At 37.3% G+C, this 12,963-nt stretch overlaps 1 protein-coding gene across 3 annotated transcripts in view; it reads right to left on the bottom strand.

The window, feature by feature from the left end:
• Window positions 1–4,161: 4,161 nt before the first annotated feature.
• slc23a2 (solute carrier family 23 member 2) overlaps window positions 4,162–12,963 on the bottom strand; it is a 36,695-nt gene continuing 27,893 nt past the window's right edge. For all 3 annotated transcript variants that reach the window (XM_026945690.3, XM_026945689.3, XM_053236179.1), the window contains 6 exons: window positions 11,651–11,807; window positions 10,942–11,089; window positions 10,657–10,762; window positions 10,289–10,556; window positions 9,961–10,056; window positions 4,162–9,833 (listed from right to left, as the gene is read on the bottom strand). In XM_026945690.3, the coding sequence (XP_026801491.1) occupies window positions 9,571–9,833; window positions 9,961–10,056; window positions 10,289–10,556; window positions 10,657–10,762; window positions 10,942–11,089; window positions 11,651–11,807 (1,038 nt within the window). In that variant the 3' untranslated portion in view covers window positions 4,162–9,570. The remainder of the gene's footprint in view (window positions 9,834–9,960; window positions 10,057–10,288; window positions 10,557–10,656; window positions 10,763–10,941; window positions 11,090–11,650; window positions 11,808–12,963) is intronic.

Consider the following 12,963-nt stretch of genomic DNA (forward strand, 5'->3'; position numbering starts at 1 on the left):
AAGACATGGTAAGGTAAGACAAGATATAGTAAGACAAGACATGGTAAAGTAAGACAAGACATGGTAAAGTAAGACAAGATGCATGGTAAGGTAAGACAAGACATGGTAAGGTAAGACAAGATATAGTAAGACAAGACATGGTAAGGTAAGACAAGACATGGTAAGGTAAGACAAGACATGGTAAAGTAAGACAAGATGCATGGTAAGGTAAGACAAATCAAGACAAAGTAAGACAAGACATGGTAAAGTAAGACAAGACATGATAAAGTAAGACAAGACATGATAAAGTAAGACAAGACATGATAAAGTAAGACAAGACATGGTAAGGTAAGACAAGATGCATGGTAAGACAAGGTAAGATAAGATAAACTTTATTAATTCCTCACGGGGAAATTAAAGCATTACAGCTGCCTGTGTTACAGCGAAAGTAGATAAATAGATAAAGCAGAAGTCGTGCCAGTGTGACAAGAATAAAAAAGAGAAGAGTAGCAGCGTGATGTGTATGCAGTAAAGAGGTTTATCAGAAAATGTGTAAAAATACAGACATAGTGGTGCAATGAGTGTCAGCAGTTTTCACTGAAACTGCACATTTTGTCTTAACACATGCAGATAGATGAGGAAAATGTGGAAATACAAGGAAAACACTTGAAAATGCATGTTTCCCTGCAAATTAATCCATCTTTAAAACCAGAATCATAGAGTAAATTAGATAAATATATGCCCAGTAAATTTATATAAAATAACCAGTAATCATTCACAGTATCCTTAGACAATATTTGTTATTATTTTATAAACAATAAATAAATAAATAAACATATAACAACATATAACCTAAATAAAGATATTTAAGCTAAAGTTTTTATCTACACAAAGTGACCATCTGGAGCAGGGATCTGTTGTGTAGTATTTCTGGCGTGACGAATCAAAAGTATTCAAAAGAGTCGATTCATTGAAGTGAGTCCTGACGGTGGTCACAGGAGGCGACCTATTGTTCCTGCCCTCGCGCGCTGCTTCAGCCAATCAGCGCGCGCCCTTTCACGCCTCTTTGTTCACAAAACAGAATAATAAATGAGGGAATCCCAGCTCAGCCAATCAGCGCGCAGCTTTACTGCCCCTTTGATCGCGCCGCCGCATGAATAATTAATGAGGGAATCCCGTAAACAATAGCAGGATGGTTGGTTCAATGGAGCAGGTATTTTTTTTGTTTACAGCCTGCTGAAAAAAATAGCCTATTAATTCAAATAAATAATTAATACAGCTCACTTAGGAGAACATTTAATCTCATTATTATTCATACAATTACAATAATTATTTCAGTAGCTTTTTTTTTTTAAAGCTAATTACACATCTATTATATTTAGGGAAAGGATTACAATATGATCCTTAAAGCACATATGACTTTTTTATTGTTGTGCAGTTATTTGACCAGTTTGTTCAGCTTTCGGATGTTAAATCACATGAACCAGTTAGCTATAGTTATTATTATTAATATAACATTATTAATATAACAGTGTAATTAATGTATATTATCATTATTAATATAACAGTGTAATTGCTGCATAATTAAATATTGAGTATTAAAACAATTGCAAAGATTATAAAAATTAAAATTTGCTGTAACTCCTGACAGATCTGGTTGCTGTGTTCGCTTTCTATTTCTGAAGGATATTGTTAATAAATAATGTTAGATTTTATAACCACATTAATCCAAAGAGGAGAGAAAAAGGGGCAAGGTGGATTTACAAGAATAATAATAATTATTATTTTTTTTATTAATTATTATTTTATTTTATTTTTTTTTACAGAGGGCATCCTCTGACATTCCCCTCAAATCAATCCCTGACTACACACACCCAGGAGGAAGCCATTTTGGATTCTGTCCATTAACACTGGCGGCTCTGGCGCAGTAACACACACAGTAATACGGTTAATCGTGTTAAAGCAGACGGTCACGGTCGGGAGCCAGACACTGACATGGGTTCAGTGGGTTCTTAGTGGGTTTGTAATAATGGGAATTTGTGTTTTTTAAATGGGTCCTAGTAGTTTAACAAGCATCCTGTGACTGATTCTGAATATATCTGATGGTTGTCTAAGTGTCCTACAGGAGTCTGGTGGTGTCTTATGGGGATATTCTTGTCATAAGTGTTGGTTTAATTGCCATTTATACTACAGCGCTGTTAAATTCTGGATTCTGATTGGTCATAAGGTGTTGATTAATTTTCTCTGACAGTATTGCAGCTGAAAATCACAGGATTATATTAATGTGCTCGTTCTAATGTTATAGTTTCTATAGTAATAACTAGCAACATAATAGGGAAGGATTAAAAAAAACGTGACATTTCACAAAGAAAAATCTTTGATATGATGACGTTTTCTGTAAGGAGATGTTTATTTAACATTTTTGGAAGGAGTCTCCAGTGTCAGTGCTTTGTAACAGTCAGTTTTCTGCCATGCAGAAGTTTTTGGGACAGAGGAGGTTACGCTTCGTGGCTCCTTGGTTACACGACAAGCTGCATATTTTTTTGTCTTAACTTCAAGAGAGAGGAAAAAAATAGAGGCTGGTGAGGAAGCGACTGTTTCTAGCTGCTAGAACGTAAGTAAGAACAGCGACAAACTAGTTTCACAGACATTCCGCAACATTAAGTGTAACTACAAATGGATAAAAAGTATGACGTTGTACATTATTAAATGAAAAACTGTAATTGTTGGCAAATTGCTGTGGTACTGTACAAGAGCAATAAAACACTGCAGGACGTGCTGTTACAGGAAAACAATCCACCTCCAGGTGTTAGGAGTAACTCTGCTTCATCACATCAGGCTGTTGTTGATTATTTTCCTATAACAGCACACACTCCCAAGTGTTTTATTCCTTACTTAGTGGACTTAGTATTATGTGTGATAATTGTACCTGAGACGATGCTGCAGTTCAAGATGAACGAAACAACAACATATACGCCAACATACAGCAGGTAAATAGATACAAAAAAAAAATCTCCCAGAAGTTATATTGCATGAAGGGAGCCAATACTTATGCACTCATCCAAAGACAGTTGAAGTTCTTACTGCAGACTTGGATGTTTGTAGTCTATAATATTTCTAAACTGTGTAAATATAGGAGATGTATATTACACACTCTTAAGACTGAAAGAAGAAGTTCTTCCTCTTTGAATCGCTCATTTCTTCCTAACTCCTGCTTGGTATGAGGTAGGTGTACCTAATAAAGTGGAAAATTAGTGTGTGTTTATATTAGAGATGGCATCCAGGATCATATCGGGCTAAAATCAGCAAAAAAAATGGTGGATGATGTAAGAGGAAAACAAATTTACCTAATGCTGTAACAAATGGAAAAGATTGAAATTGTTTTTTTTTGGGAAAGTTTTATTTATGGAAGTAGAAACGTTTACATATAATGAGACTTAATTGTATTTTTTGTTAGAATTTTTTTTATTACATTTATATTTGTTATTTTTTTATATACAGTACTGTGCAAAAGTCTTAGGCACATGCAAAGAAATGCTGTAGAGCAAAGATGCCTTCAAAAATAATGAAATGAAATGTTTCTGCATTTAAAAAATACTATAAAGAGCAGTAAACAGTAATAAATGAAACAAAGTCAATATTTAATGTGACGATCCTTCGCTTTAAAAAAAATAAAACAGTATCTCAGGTGCAGTGTGTGCAGTTTTATAAGGAAATGAGCTGGAAGTGTAAATGTTTTTGTACTGAATCAATAATGTAGAAGTCAGAAAATAAAAATCTATAACAAAGTTTGTACAAAAAAAAAAAACAACAGGGTGCCAAGACTTTTGCACAGTACTGTAAATATTTGCAATGCAAGTGATTTTTGTGTGAAAGCTGCAGTTTTTAGCTATTTATCTGTTTAAAGGGATTCAGTTAAAAAAAAAAAAAAACATTTTAAAGCTTTAGTAGTTTTTAAAGAAAAATATACTGGAAGGTTATCGATATCGGCTGATACTGAATGTTCCTGTATTTGTATCAGGAAAGAGGAAGTGGCATCGTGCCAGCTCTAACTTCCTTCCTGCTTCTTTTAATACTCATTTTCATCCAAAGTCGCTGACGTGTGAATGAATGGCTCTCTTTTCCCAACCTGCTGCTGATCAGCATTCAGAATTTCGAAGGAATAAATGAAGCACACAAGAGTTCGTTGCGTAACATCTTTTTAAATAATTTTAGGAGCAAGGAATAGGAACAGTCGCTACAATTAGTATTCACAAAGCCTGGTCCAGGAGTAAAGCACACACTGTACTCTACTCAATATATTCAGTATATCCATATATTTCTAATAAAGTATCTCACTAAAACTTAGTTTTATTCTGCGATTGACATCAAACTGGAAGCAATGTTAGAAAAATACATTATGAAAAAAGTTCTAGCTAACAAAAGTAGCTATTCTAAAAACTTTAGTTCAAAAGAGGCAAAAAAAAAAAAAAAAGACAAACAACAAAAACGTTTTCATTTTGCTTAAATAAAAATGTAACAAAAATGGTGCGCTTGGCAGCATGGTATTATAATATTTACGTTTATACGTGTGATCTCTAGAAACACGTCTTTGTAAAAACATAAAAATCATGTATAAAAAAAAAAAAAAAAAAAAACAGAAATCAAGAGGAAAAAAATAGAAAGAAAATATCAAAAAAGAGATATCAAACACTTCAGATAGACAATAGTATATTCTTCAGATAGATTCTCCTTCAAAATAACTGAAGGGATTTTATCTTTGAATCATACTCTTAGTGACCGTCTTACTAAGACCCCTCACGACCTTTCACCTTTGACATCAAGGTCAAATCCGAGGCTTCTGTATTATGCATTATGTTAACGACAAAAAACCCTATATATCTGCTAATTACAAAAAAATTGACAATAATTCCTCGACAGGAAGCGAGAGGTCTTAGCAAGAAGGCCCTTTCGAGTCGTATTCAGCATTCAAGAACATTAAAAAAAATCAAGAAGTTAAGGTTGAAGAGTGAAAGAGAGGACACGGTGAACATGTGGTGCTCAGATCAACACAGGAAAACGCTTCTGTTTTGCAGTTATATTTTACACGAGAAACGCTTTCACGTTAAAAACTGGGCGATAAGTGTTATAGTGTTATGTTTAACTCCGCCCACAAAATAACGTTCACTGCAAAAAAAAAAAAAAAAAAAAAAAAAAAATCCCTTCGCAAAGTGGAAACATCTTGAAAAATATGTAGCAACATTTTTAATAATTCTATAAAGAACATTTAAGATTTTATCCCCACAGACACTAACTTACTAACTTTAAGTAATTAACCAGCTGAAATTCAGCGAGCAGATCATTTTCAAGAAGTAAATGCTTTAAGAAATTAGAAATGATCTGCTAATACACTATTACAATTACATTACAATGGTGGAAAAGAAAAATAATACGTGAATTGAAATTTTAACATGAAAATCTTATTTAGTTAAAATGATACTTGTGCGTACAATTAAATGTAGTTTGAAATGTAAATCTTTTTTTTTGGTGCCACAAAAAAAAAATTTTAAAAAATGAATAGCTACAAATGTTATAGTTAAGGTTAGAAACAGGATTCAGGTTTCTTTTAACGTCTTTATTTATACGAATACAAATTTCTTCATTTGTTTTTTTCCCCATTAAAATAACTTTAGACTAACAGCGGTGTCCATGTAAACATTTATAAACCGGGGTGGATTTGGGATTTGAATAAATAAAATGAAAGTTAAAATATGATTGAAGTGTGATTGGAATAACAGTCGAGCAAAAGAAAAAAGCCGTGATTTTTGAGATTTGTAATGTGGAAGGAGTAAACAGTGTGGGATTTCCTCAGTGAAATGTAATTAATTGGTAATAATATAATCGGGTACAAGAAAAAATGATACTTAAAATGATACTCAATATAATTTTAGCAAAAAAAAAGCAGAGTTTTAATGCAACACTGTTTTTTTTTTTTCCTATCAGACATTTTATCATAGAAGTCTCTTCAAGTATCGTGATGTAATATTTGCATCATATCGCTCACCCATACTATTGTTTTTTTTTTTTAATCATAATGAAAAATATCCAAATAAATCCACATATATTACAAGACAGCTCTTTCTCAGGTCATGTTTTTTTTTTTTTTTTTTTTGCAGTGATATTTTATTTTCAGTACTGTAGCTCACTTTCCCAGACTCGTGGTAAACAGCAGGTTCGAACTTCACTCCGTCTCCTGCACAGAGTCCATTAACGTCCCTAATACTGGCACAAAGACCGGCTGTGGAAATGTAGAACCGTCTCTGGGCTGCACCAGCGAAAGATCGAGATTTAACCTGAATTTTAAGCTAGTAATCCAGTTGCACTGAACTTTAAACCTTGTTTAATCCTGTTCTTCTGTTGCTTTAAGGATTCATTTTCTGGTTAAAGATTCATTTTAGTAGCTGATGAGGTTTAAATTCTCAAACTGTCAGTGTATATTAGACAGACTACGTAAAACACGCAAGTTCCTCAAAGAGGAAAAAAAATTGCTGGTTTTGATTAAAAAAAAAAAAACAGCTGATAATGGATTCTGATTGGCCGATTTGAAAACGTAAACCGCAACAAGTTTACATTTGAGGATTTCTTTAGAGGTTATGACAAAAGATTTTAATTGTTTATAATCAAGATCGCAACCTTAATTCAAACCAAACTGGGATTAACAAATCCTTGATTATCTTCCAGCTCTGGTTGATTTAATCCTTGTTGGTGCAGCTCCAGAAATTTGGGTTAAAACTGCTCGGTGAACTCAGTGTTAAAAGATGTCGGTTCACAAGTAAGATGGTCCTTACAAGTGAATCCAACGAAAACACATCATTTAAAAAAAAAAAAAAACAGACAAAACAAAAACAAACGATATGCCCAGTGAATTACAAATTTATCCAGTAGCGTGAGAGAGACTTTGCCATAAATAAAAGAGAGTGACGTCTGAATCAACACAACACGTGGAATGACCTTTTTCATGAAGCACCAGTTCACGTCACAAACAAATGTTCCAGTAAATAATCTCTCTCACAAATTTCCGTCCAGAGCGTTTTCTGGTTTTCTCGGTTGATTTCGGAGACATCACTTCTGTTTATGTGGAATTTTTCAGCCGACGCCCGGACAAGCATAAATAAATAAATAAATACGTGTCTACGTGGCCGGAAAGTGACGCAGTCCTTTTGGTGTGTTAGTAATCAACAAGCAAACGTTCACGACGTTCAGACGTTCAGACGTTCAAACGTTCGGTTCTGCCTCGTGCTTTGATGAGACAAACCCACGTCCTTGTTAAGCTGCTTTTACGACGCTGTTACTCTGACATCACGACATCTCTGAGATTTTACAGGCACCCAAAAAGTAAAAAAAATTAAATTAAATAAAAAAAATTAAAAAAAAGCCGAGCTGACCGTTCAGATTTTAAAAAGCACCGCTCACGTAAAGAAAGGAAGATACAAACTGAAAACGAAAATTAAGATGAACAATACCTATAGTGTGAAGACCAAAACCAATCAAGCAAGAAAAACGGATGGTACAACGAGTGTGAAAGCTCCTAATAGTGTAGATAAAACTGACACCCTTTCAACAGAAGAACATCAGACAGATCAGGACTTAAGTGCTTTTTTTTTTTTTTGTTGTTTTTCTTTTTAAAGGAACAGTTCAGGGAAAAAAAAAAAAAAAAGATGCATCACCCCAATGCAGTCGATCCACCAAGACATGTTTAGTTCTTCTCTTTTTTTTTTTTTCTTCTCTCACCTAGCGCTACTAACGCTAACAGAAGTCTCTCAAACAAAACGTGTTCTCAAATCACGCTCAGTTCTTCAGCGACGTCACACAGATGTGGTTCCGGTCACAGTGCGACTTCCTGTTATCTATAAACATGAAGGAAACTTCAGGAGGGAACGTTATTGGTGACCATGAGGAACCTCTCCAAGCTGAATGACGTTCTCTGGATGTCAGTATTGTTCCATTTTTTAACGGAGATAAGATTTCGTTCTACGTAACTCCCAGGACTTGCAGTGGGGTTTGAATATTTTTAGTTCTAAATACTTTTCTCACGATTTAGCAATATTTCTGAAAAGCTTGAAGATTAACATTAACAACAACGAGTTCACCAGGAATGAATAAACAATGAACAGATTAAAAAACCTATAAAATGCATGATTGCGTGTCAGTGTAGCACGACTGCAACACGTTGATGAAAGTGAAATGCCTTCGCTGATGCAAGAGCAATGCTATAAAGGCGCTGCTTTTCAGTGTGGAACATTTCAGTATTTTTTTTTTCCATGTCATTTTTTTTCTTTTTTTTTGCCAAAAAATGGCAAAAAATGGTGTGACTGCACTTTGTCCTGGCAGAGAATTTTCTCCATATTTTAAACTCAGACGTTATATTTCTTAGAGCTCCCATGCAGTATAAAAGAAAAAAAAAAAAACATCAGACACTAAACATGCCTTAACATAGCTATTCGACTACATTTGGGGTAAGTGAAACATCGTGCACGTTTTTTTCCCACCAAATCGTTCCTGTAGGTTTCCTTTCATGCCTCGCACTCTCTCTCATTTTCTTAGCAAACCATGCACTGGCAACATGCTCCAACACATTACTGGCACTGCACTTGTCCTGTCTTACAAGCATAGAAAAATAACTGACTAAATTTAAACTTAAACCTGCACTAAAATTTCGTAGAACAATTAAAAGTTGGCAACACTTCGCGTCGGCAATGAAACCTCAACAAACCAGGCACAGACAGTAGAGAGGCTGAGAGGGTTTTAGGTCAGTGGAAATGCTCAAGGCTCACAGTCCAGCTTTATATCAGGTTATAAGAGTGAAGACTGAGGAATTGGTTCAAAAGTGTGTGTTTCTTGCAAACTCTTGCACGATCAGATGAATCACAACTATTTTGCATTTGGCAAGCAACTACCTTTAACGAAATTGTTTGGGGCGGGAATCAAACATACAATTTTTCACCCAGCTCTAATGGAGCAGATGAGAAAACTAAAGAAAGCTAAAGAAGTGTAAAACTTCAAAATATCCTGGATGACTGACAACATCTGGGGTCCGTCAAGTGCAAGGACACGTTGTGTATTCGTCCAAGCGTAAAAACAAATAACATATATTGCATAAAGCCTTACCTAAAACGCGCACTATATCTAAACTGCATTTCTCAGTGCAGTGCAGGTTTGCTAAGGAAAAAGAACATAACGTTGTGGTTTTGTTTTTTTTTTCCTGAAAAGTCAATTTCCATCTCGCAGTCTGTCCGGCATCCTAATATCATCGCCCCTGGTGGAATGTTTCCATGATTTCCATGATCCTGAAACACTTTGTAGTGTCCCATCACGCAGTATGAAGGGTTTTTATACTGACGATCAAAATAGTGTGTGTGTGTGTGTGTGTGTGTGTGTGTGTGTGTGTGTGTGGGTTAGAGTTCACAGGTGAGAAAACTAGGCTAGGACATGGCCTAACCCCACCAGCTTTCCATGCTCTAACCTACACACATACACACACACGAGCTCGTCGAGGGCTTTAATAACAGCGTGTAACAGCGTGATAAGAGCAGGGACAACACACACTCCGCACTACACTCTGCTTTCTCCCGCCTCCATCCTCACAGCCACGCCCTCCTCTCCTCGTGCGCTGCCCCGCCCCCGACAGGCTCCGTCCAGTCTCTTCCACTGGTAGCCGCTGAACGTGGGGCTGATGGGCAGGTACTGGAAGACACGATGGCGCCTCAGGAAGTCCATGCCAAACGGCAGGTCATAGGATCGCATCCCTTTCAGCTCGGCGGCACCGGAACAGGAGCTGCGCTTCAGCTTACGGATCCCTCGCTCCTCCGGAGTGCCTGCGCTCGCACGCACACACACACACACACACACACACACACACAGAGAGAGAGAGAAACACATTAAATTTACATAGCGTTATACAAATGGAGGAGAATTGTCAAGCTGAACACAGAACACACTCACCAGGAATAGTGTTGTCCAGGATGAAGGCCACGGAACCGCCGACGAACATGGCCGTGGTCAGGAGAACGTTCAGCACCTGGTCGACCTCCACGATTCCTGTGCAAGAGTGAACGAAAGACAGGAAGGTGTCACACAACATCACACAATTCAGTCCAGAATTCAAGGAAAAATCAAAACAGAGCAGTATTAATAAGTGTAGATTGTTCGACTTGAGGGAAACAGCTCTTAAATTACCTTCAAAGACACTGAAGTCAAACTGACATTTTTTTTCACAGCTAAGAAATCAAAAATTGTGCGTGTGTGTGTGTGTGTGTATGTGCCCGCCCACCGGTGACGAGAGGGTTTCCCCTGAGGTAGTTGGGGAGGACCAGACCGAAGAAGATGGAGAAGCCGAGGACGAAGAGGTTTCGTGAGGAGTTGAGGTCGATAAATTGCAGGTTGGACAAACCCACGGCCGTGATCATGCCGAAGAGCGTGCAGAAGAGCGCGCCGAGCACCGGGTCCGGGAGAGACGCGAAGAGAGCGCTGAACTTCCCCACAGTGCCGAGCAGCAGCATCAGCACCGCTCCGTACTGTATCACCCGCCTACTGCCCACCTGCACCAATCACAGCACACCACACACACACACACGTCAACCAATCACGAACATCCGCTCTATACCCATTCACTTCTCACTTATTACAGTGCTGAGATACCTTCGTGATCCCCAGAACACCGATGTTTGGACTAGAAGACGTGGAGCCGTTTCCTGTGCCGAACAAACCGTCCAGCACACAGGACAGGCCTTCAATAAAAATCCCCCTGAGACAGAAATGAGAAAAGTAATAAGAAATAATAAATACCAAACTTTTATACATTTAAAATGCAGCTTTACAGCGTAAGATTACGTGAGAAAAAAGAATGGAAAAAAGGAAAAGAAAAAAAAACTTAGACATTAGAGTGTGTGTGTGTGTGTGTGTGTGTGTGTGTGTGTGCTGTACCTGTTTATTGCGTGTACAGGAGGAGGCGGGGCGCAGGACAGCCGCGCACAGGCGTAATAATCTCCGATAGACTCGATGATGCTGGCAACCACGGCACTCATCATCCCGATCACCCCGGCTGCGGTTACCGTCGGCAACCCCCACTGAACTACAACCAAAAACACACAAAAAAACTAAAATCACCTGGTTTTATGTTTACCTGGTTTTCATTATTTATCATACAATTACAGAGATGAGCCTAATATACTGTATACTACATTCTTTAACCCTAAACCTCCTTAATTTTAAAGTGAGCCATTCTGAAATTACAAATTTATGTTCAATTGTTTTAATACTATATCGTCATTTGCTCTAATGCTCTCACTATTATTCCGTCGTTAAACCAATGGAGGCGGCTAGGAGACCAAATGATACTAAACTGCACTAAAGAAAAAAAAAAACAAACAAACAAAAAAAAAACCAGATATTTACCCCCCCAAAAAAAATAATAATCAGGGTAACATGCAATAAATATTTTGTTAATTATTATTTGCTAACTGCACTATCATTGTAACTCCAGGGCAAGGGAAAAAACAAAACAAAACAAAAAAAACAAACAAAAAAAACATTTGGTGTAAGCGGAGAATTGTTTGAATATACACTATATTTGAACGTATATACACTATAACCTAGATCTTTTTATGGCAGAGACACACAGACACACACTCACAGGGGTAGGGAACTTTAAACCAGGGAGCGACTGCCAGGATGCCCTGCCTGGCGTCTGTTCGGGCGTAGTATCCGTACTGATCCTTCTGTGGAGGAAACACGTCCGTCACAGTGAAGATGAAACACAGAAACCAGGAGACCAGGATCGCCATGATGATCTAGAGAGACAGACAGATAGATAGATAGATAGATAGATAGATAGATAGATAGCTCTTAAGTGTTTAAATTTGGCAAAAGTGAGCGGATCATGATTTCACTGGAGCACTATCTCTCACTCTTGTAACTCAGAACACACACATTATATGACAAACAGTGCGAAATTACATCACACTCACAATCGCACAAAATGTCAGACACACTCTTACACACTCACTGTCAAAACATCAGAATATTTATACCTAAATCCATTGTAAAAAAATGTTTACTCTCTCATGTTTTATCTTTTTGCTTCCTAAACCTTTTAGGCTAAACTTTCCAATAATTTCCGGCAAATCCCGAGTGTTTTATTTCTCTTATACCACAGCAACTTTCTAACAATTACATTTATTTATTTATTAAAGAACTATTCTTTTTAATCTGTTTATACGTTCATTTAATGTTGTGGGACGTCCAAAAAAAAACAAATTAGTTCCTGTTCTCACTTACGTTATAGCAGCTATAAACAGTCTTTTTCCTCATCAGCCGCTCTTTTTTTTCCCCTCTCTCAAAGTAAATAACAACAAGAAAAATGCAGCTTGTCATATTACCGAGAAAGCGTAAACACCTCCTTCCTGTAGATTGTTCTTAAATATTAAATAAACATCTTCGTACAGAAATCTTTAACAGACAATTTGGGGCACATTTGCTATACAAGCCCCTGTGAATGAACTGTTACTACAAAAACGGAAACATATTTAAACGAGTGCATTAATATAACCCTGGACAACTGTCAGAGCTGCAGTTATAGTAAATTAATCAACACCTAAGCCTTCTGACCAATCAGAATGGAGAATATGGTACTGTATATATATGCCTAAGCATGTAATGACAATAAAATCGGTTCCTCGTCCTCGTCACTGGCGTCGCTCAGATATCCAGACTGGATTAGATAACGCAGGAAAGCGAGCCTGGAGTGATGAGCTCATTGCAGAGCCTGGCGCAGGTGTGAGCCTACTCTAATGCCAGAGAGCTCATCAAACGCTCCGGTGTCTGCCATCTGGTGCCACCATGCTGCTAATGATAACCGTAATCCTGTAACGAGACACTGGATGGAGCTCGTTCACAACGGGGACGCACTCGAGAGCTGTCAAGAGCTGAGCTGCGTGTTAATATTCA

The sequence above is a fragment of the Pangasianodon hypophthalmus genome, chromosome 8 (genome assembly GCF_027358585.1).
Source record: "Pangasianodon hypophthalmus isolate fPanHyp1 chromosome 8, fPanHyp1.pri, whole genome shotgun sequence".
In the NCBI taxonomy this organism is placed as follows: domain Eukaryota; kingdom Metazoa; phylum Chordata; class Actinopteri; order Siluriformes; family Pangasiidae; genus Pangasianodon; species Pangasianodon hypophthalmus.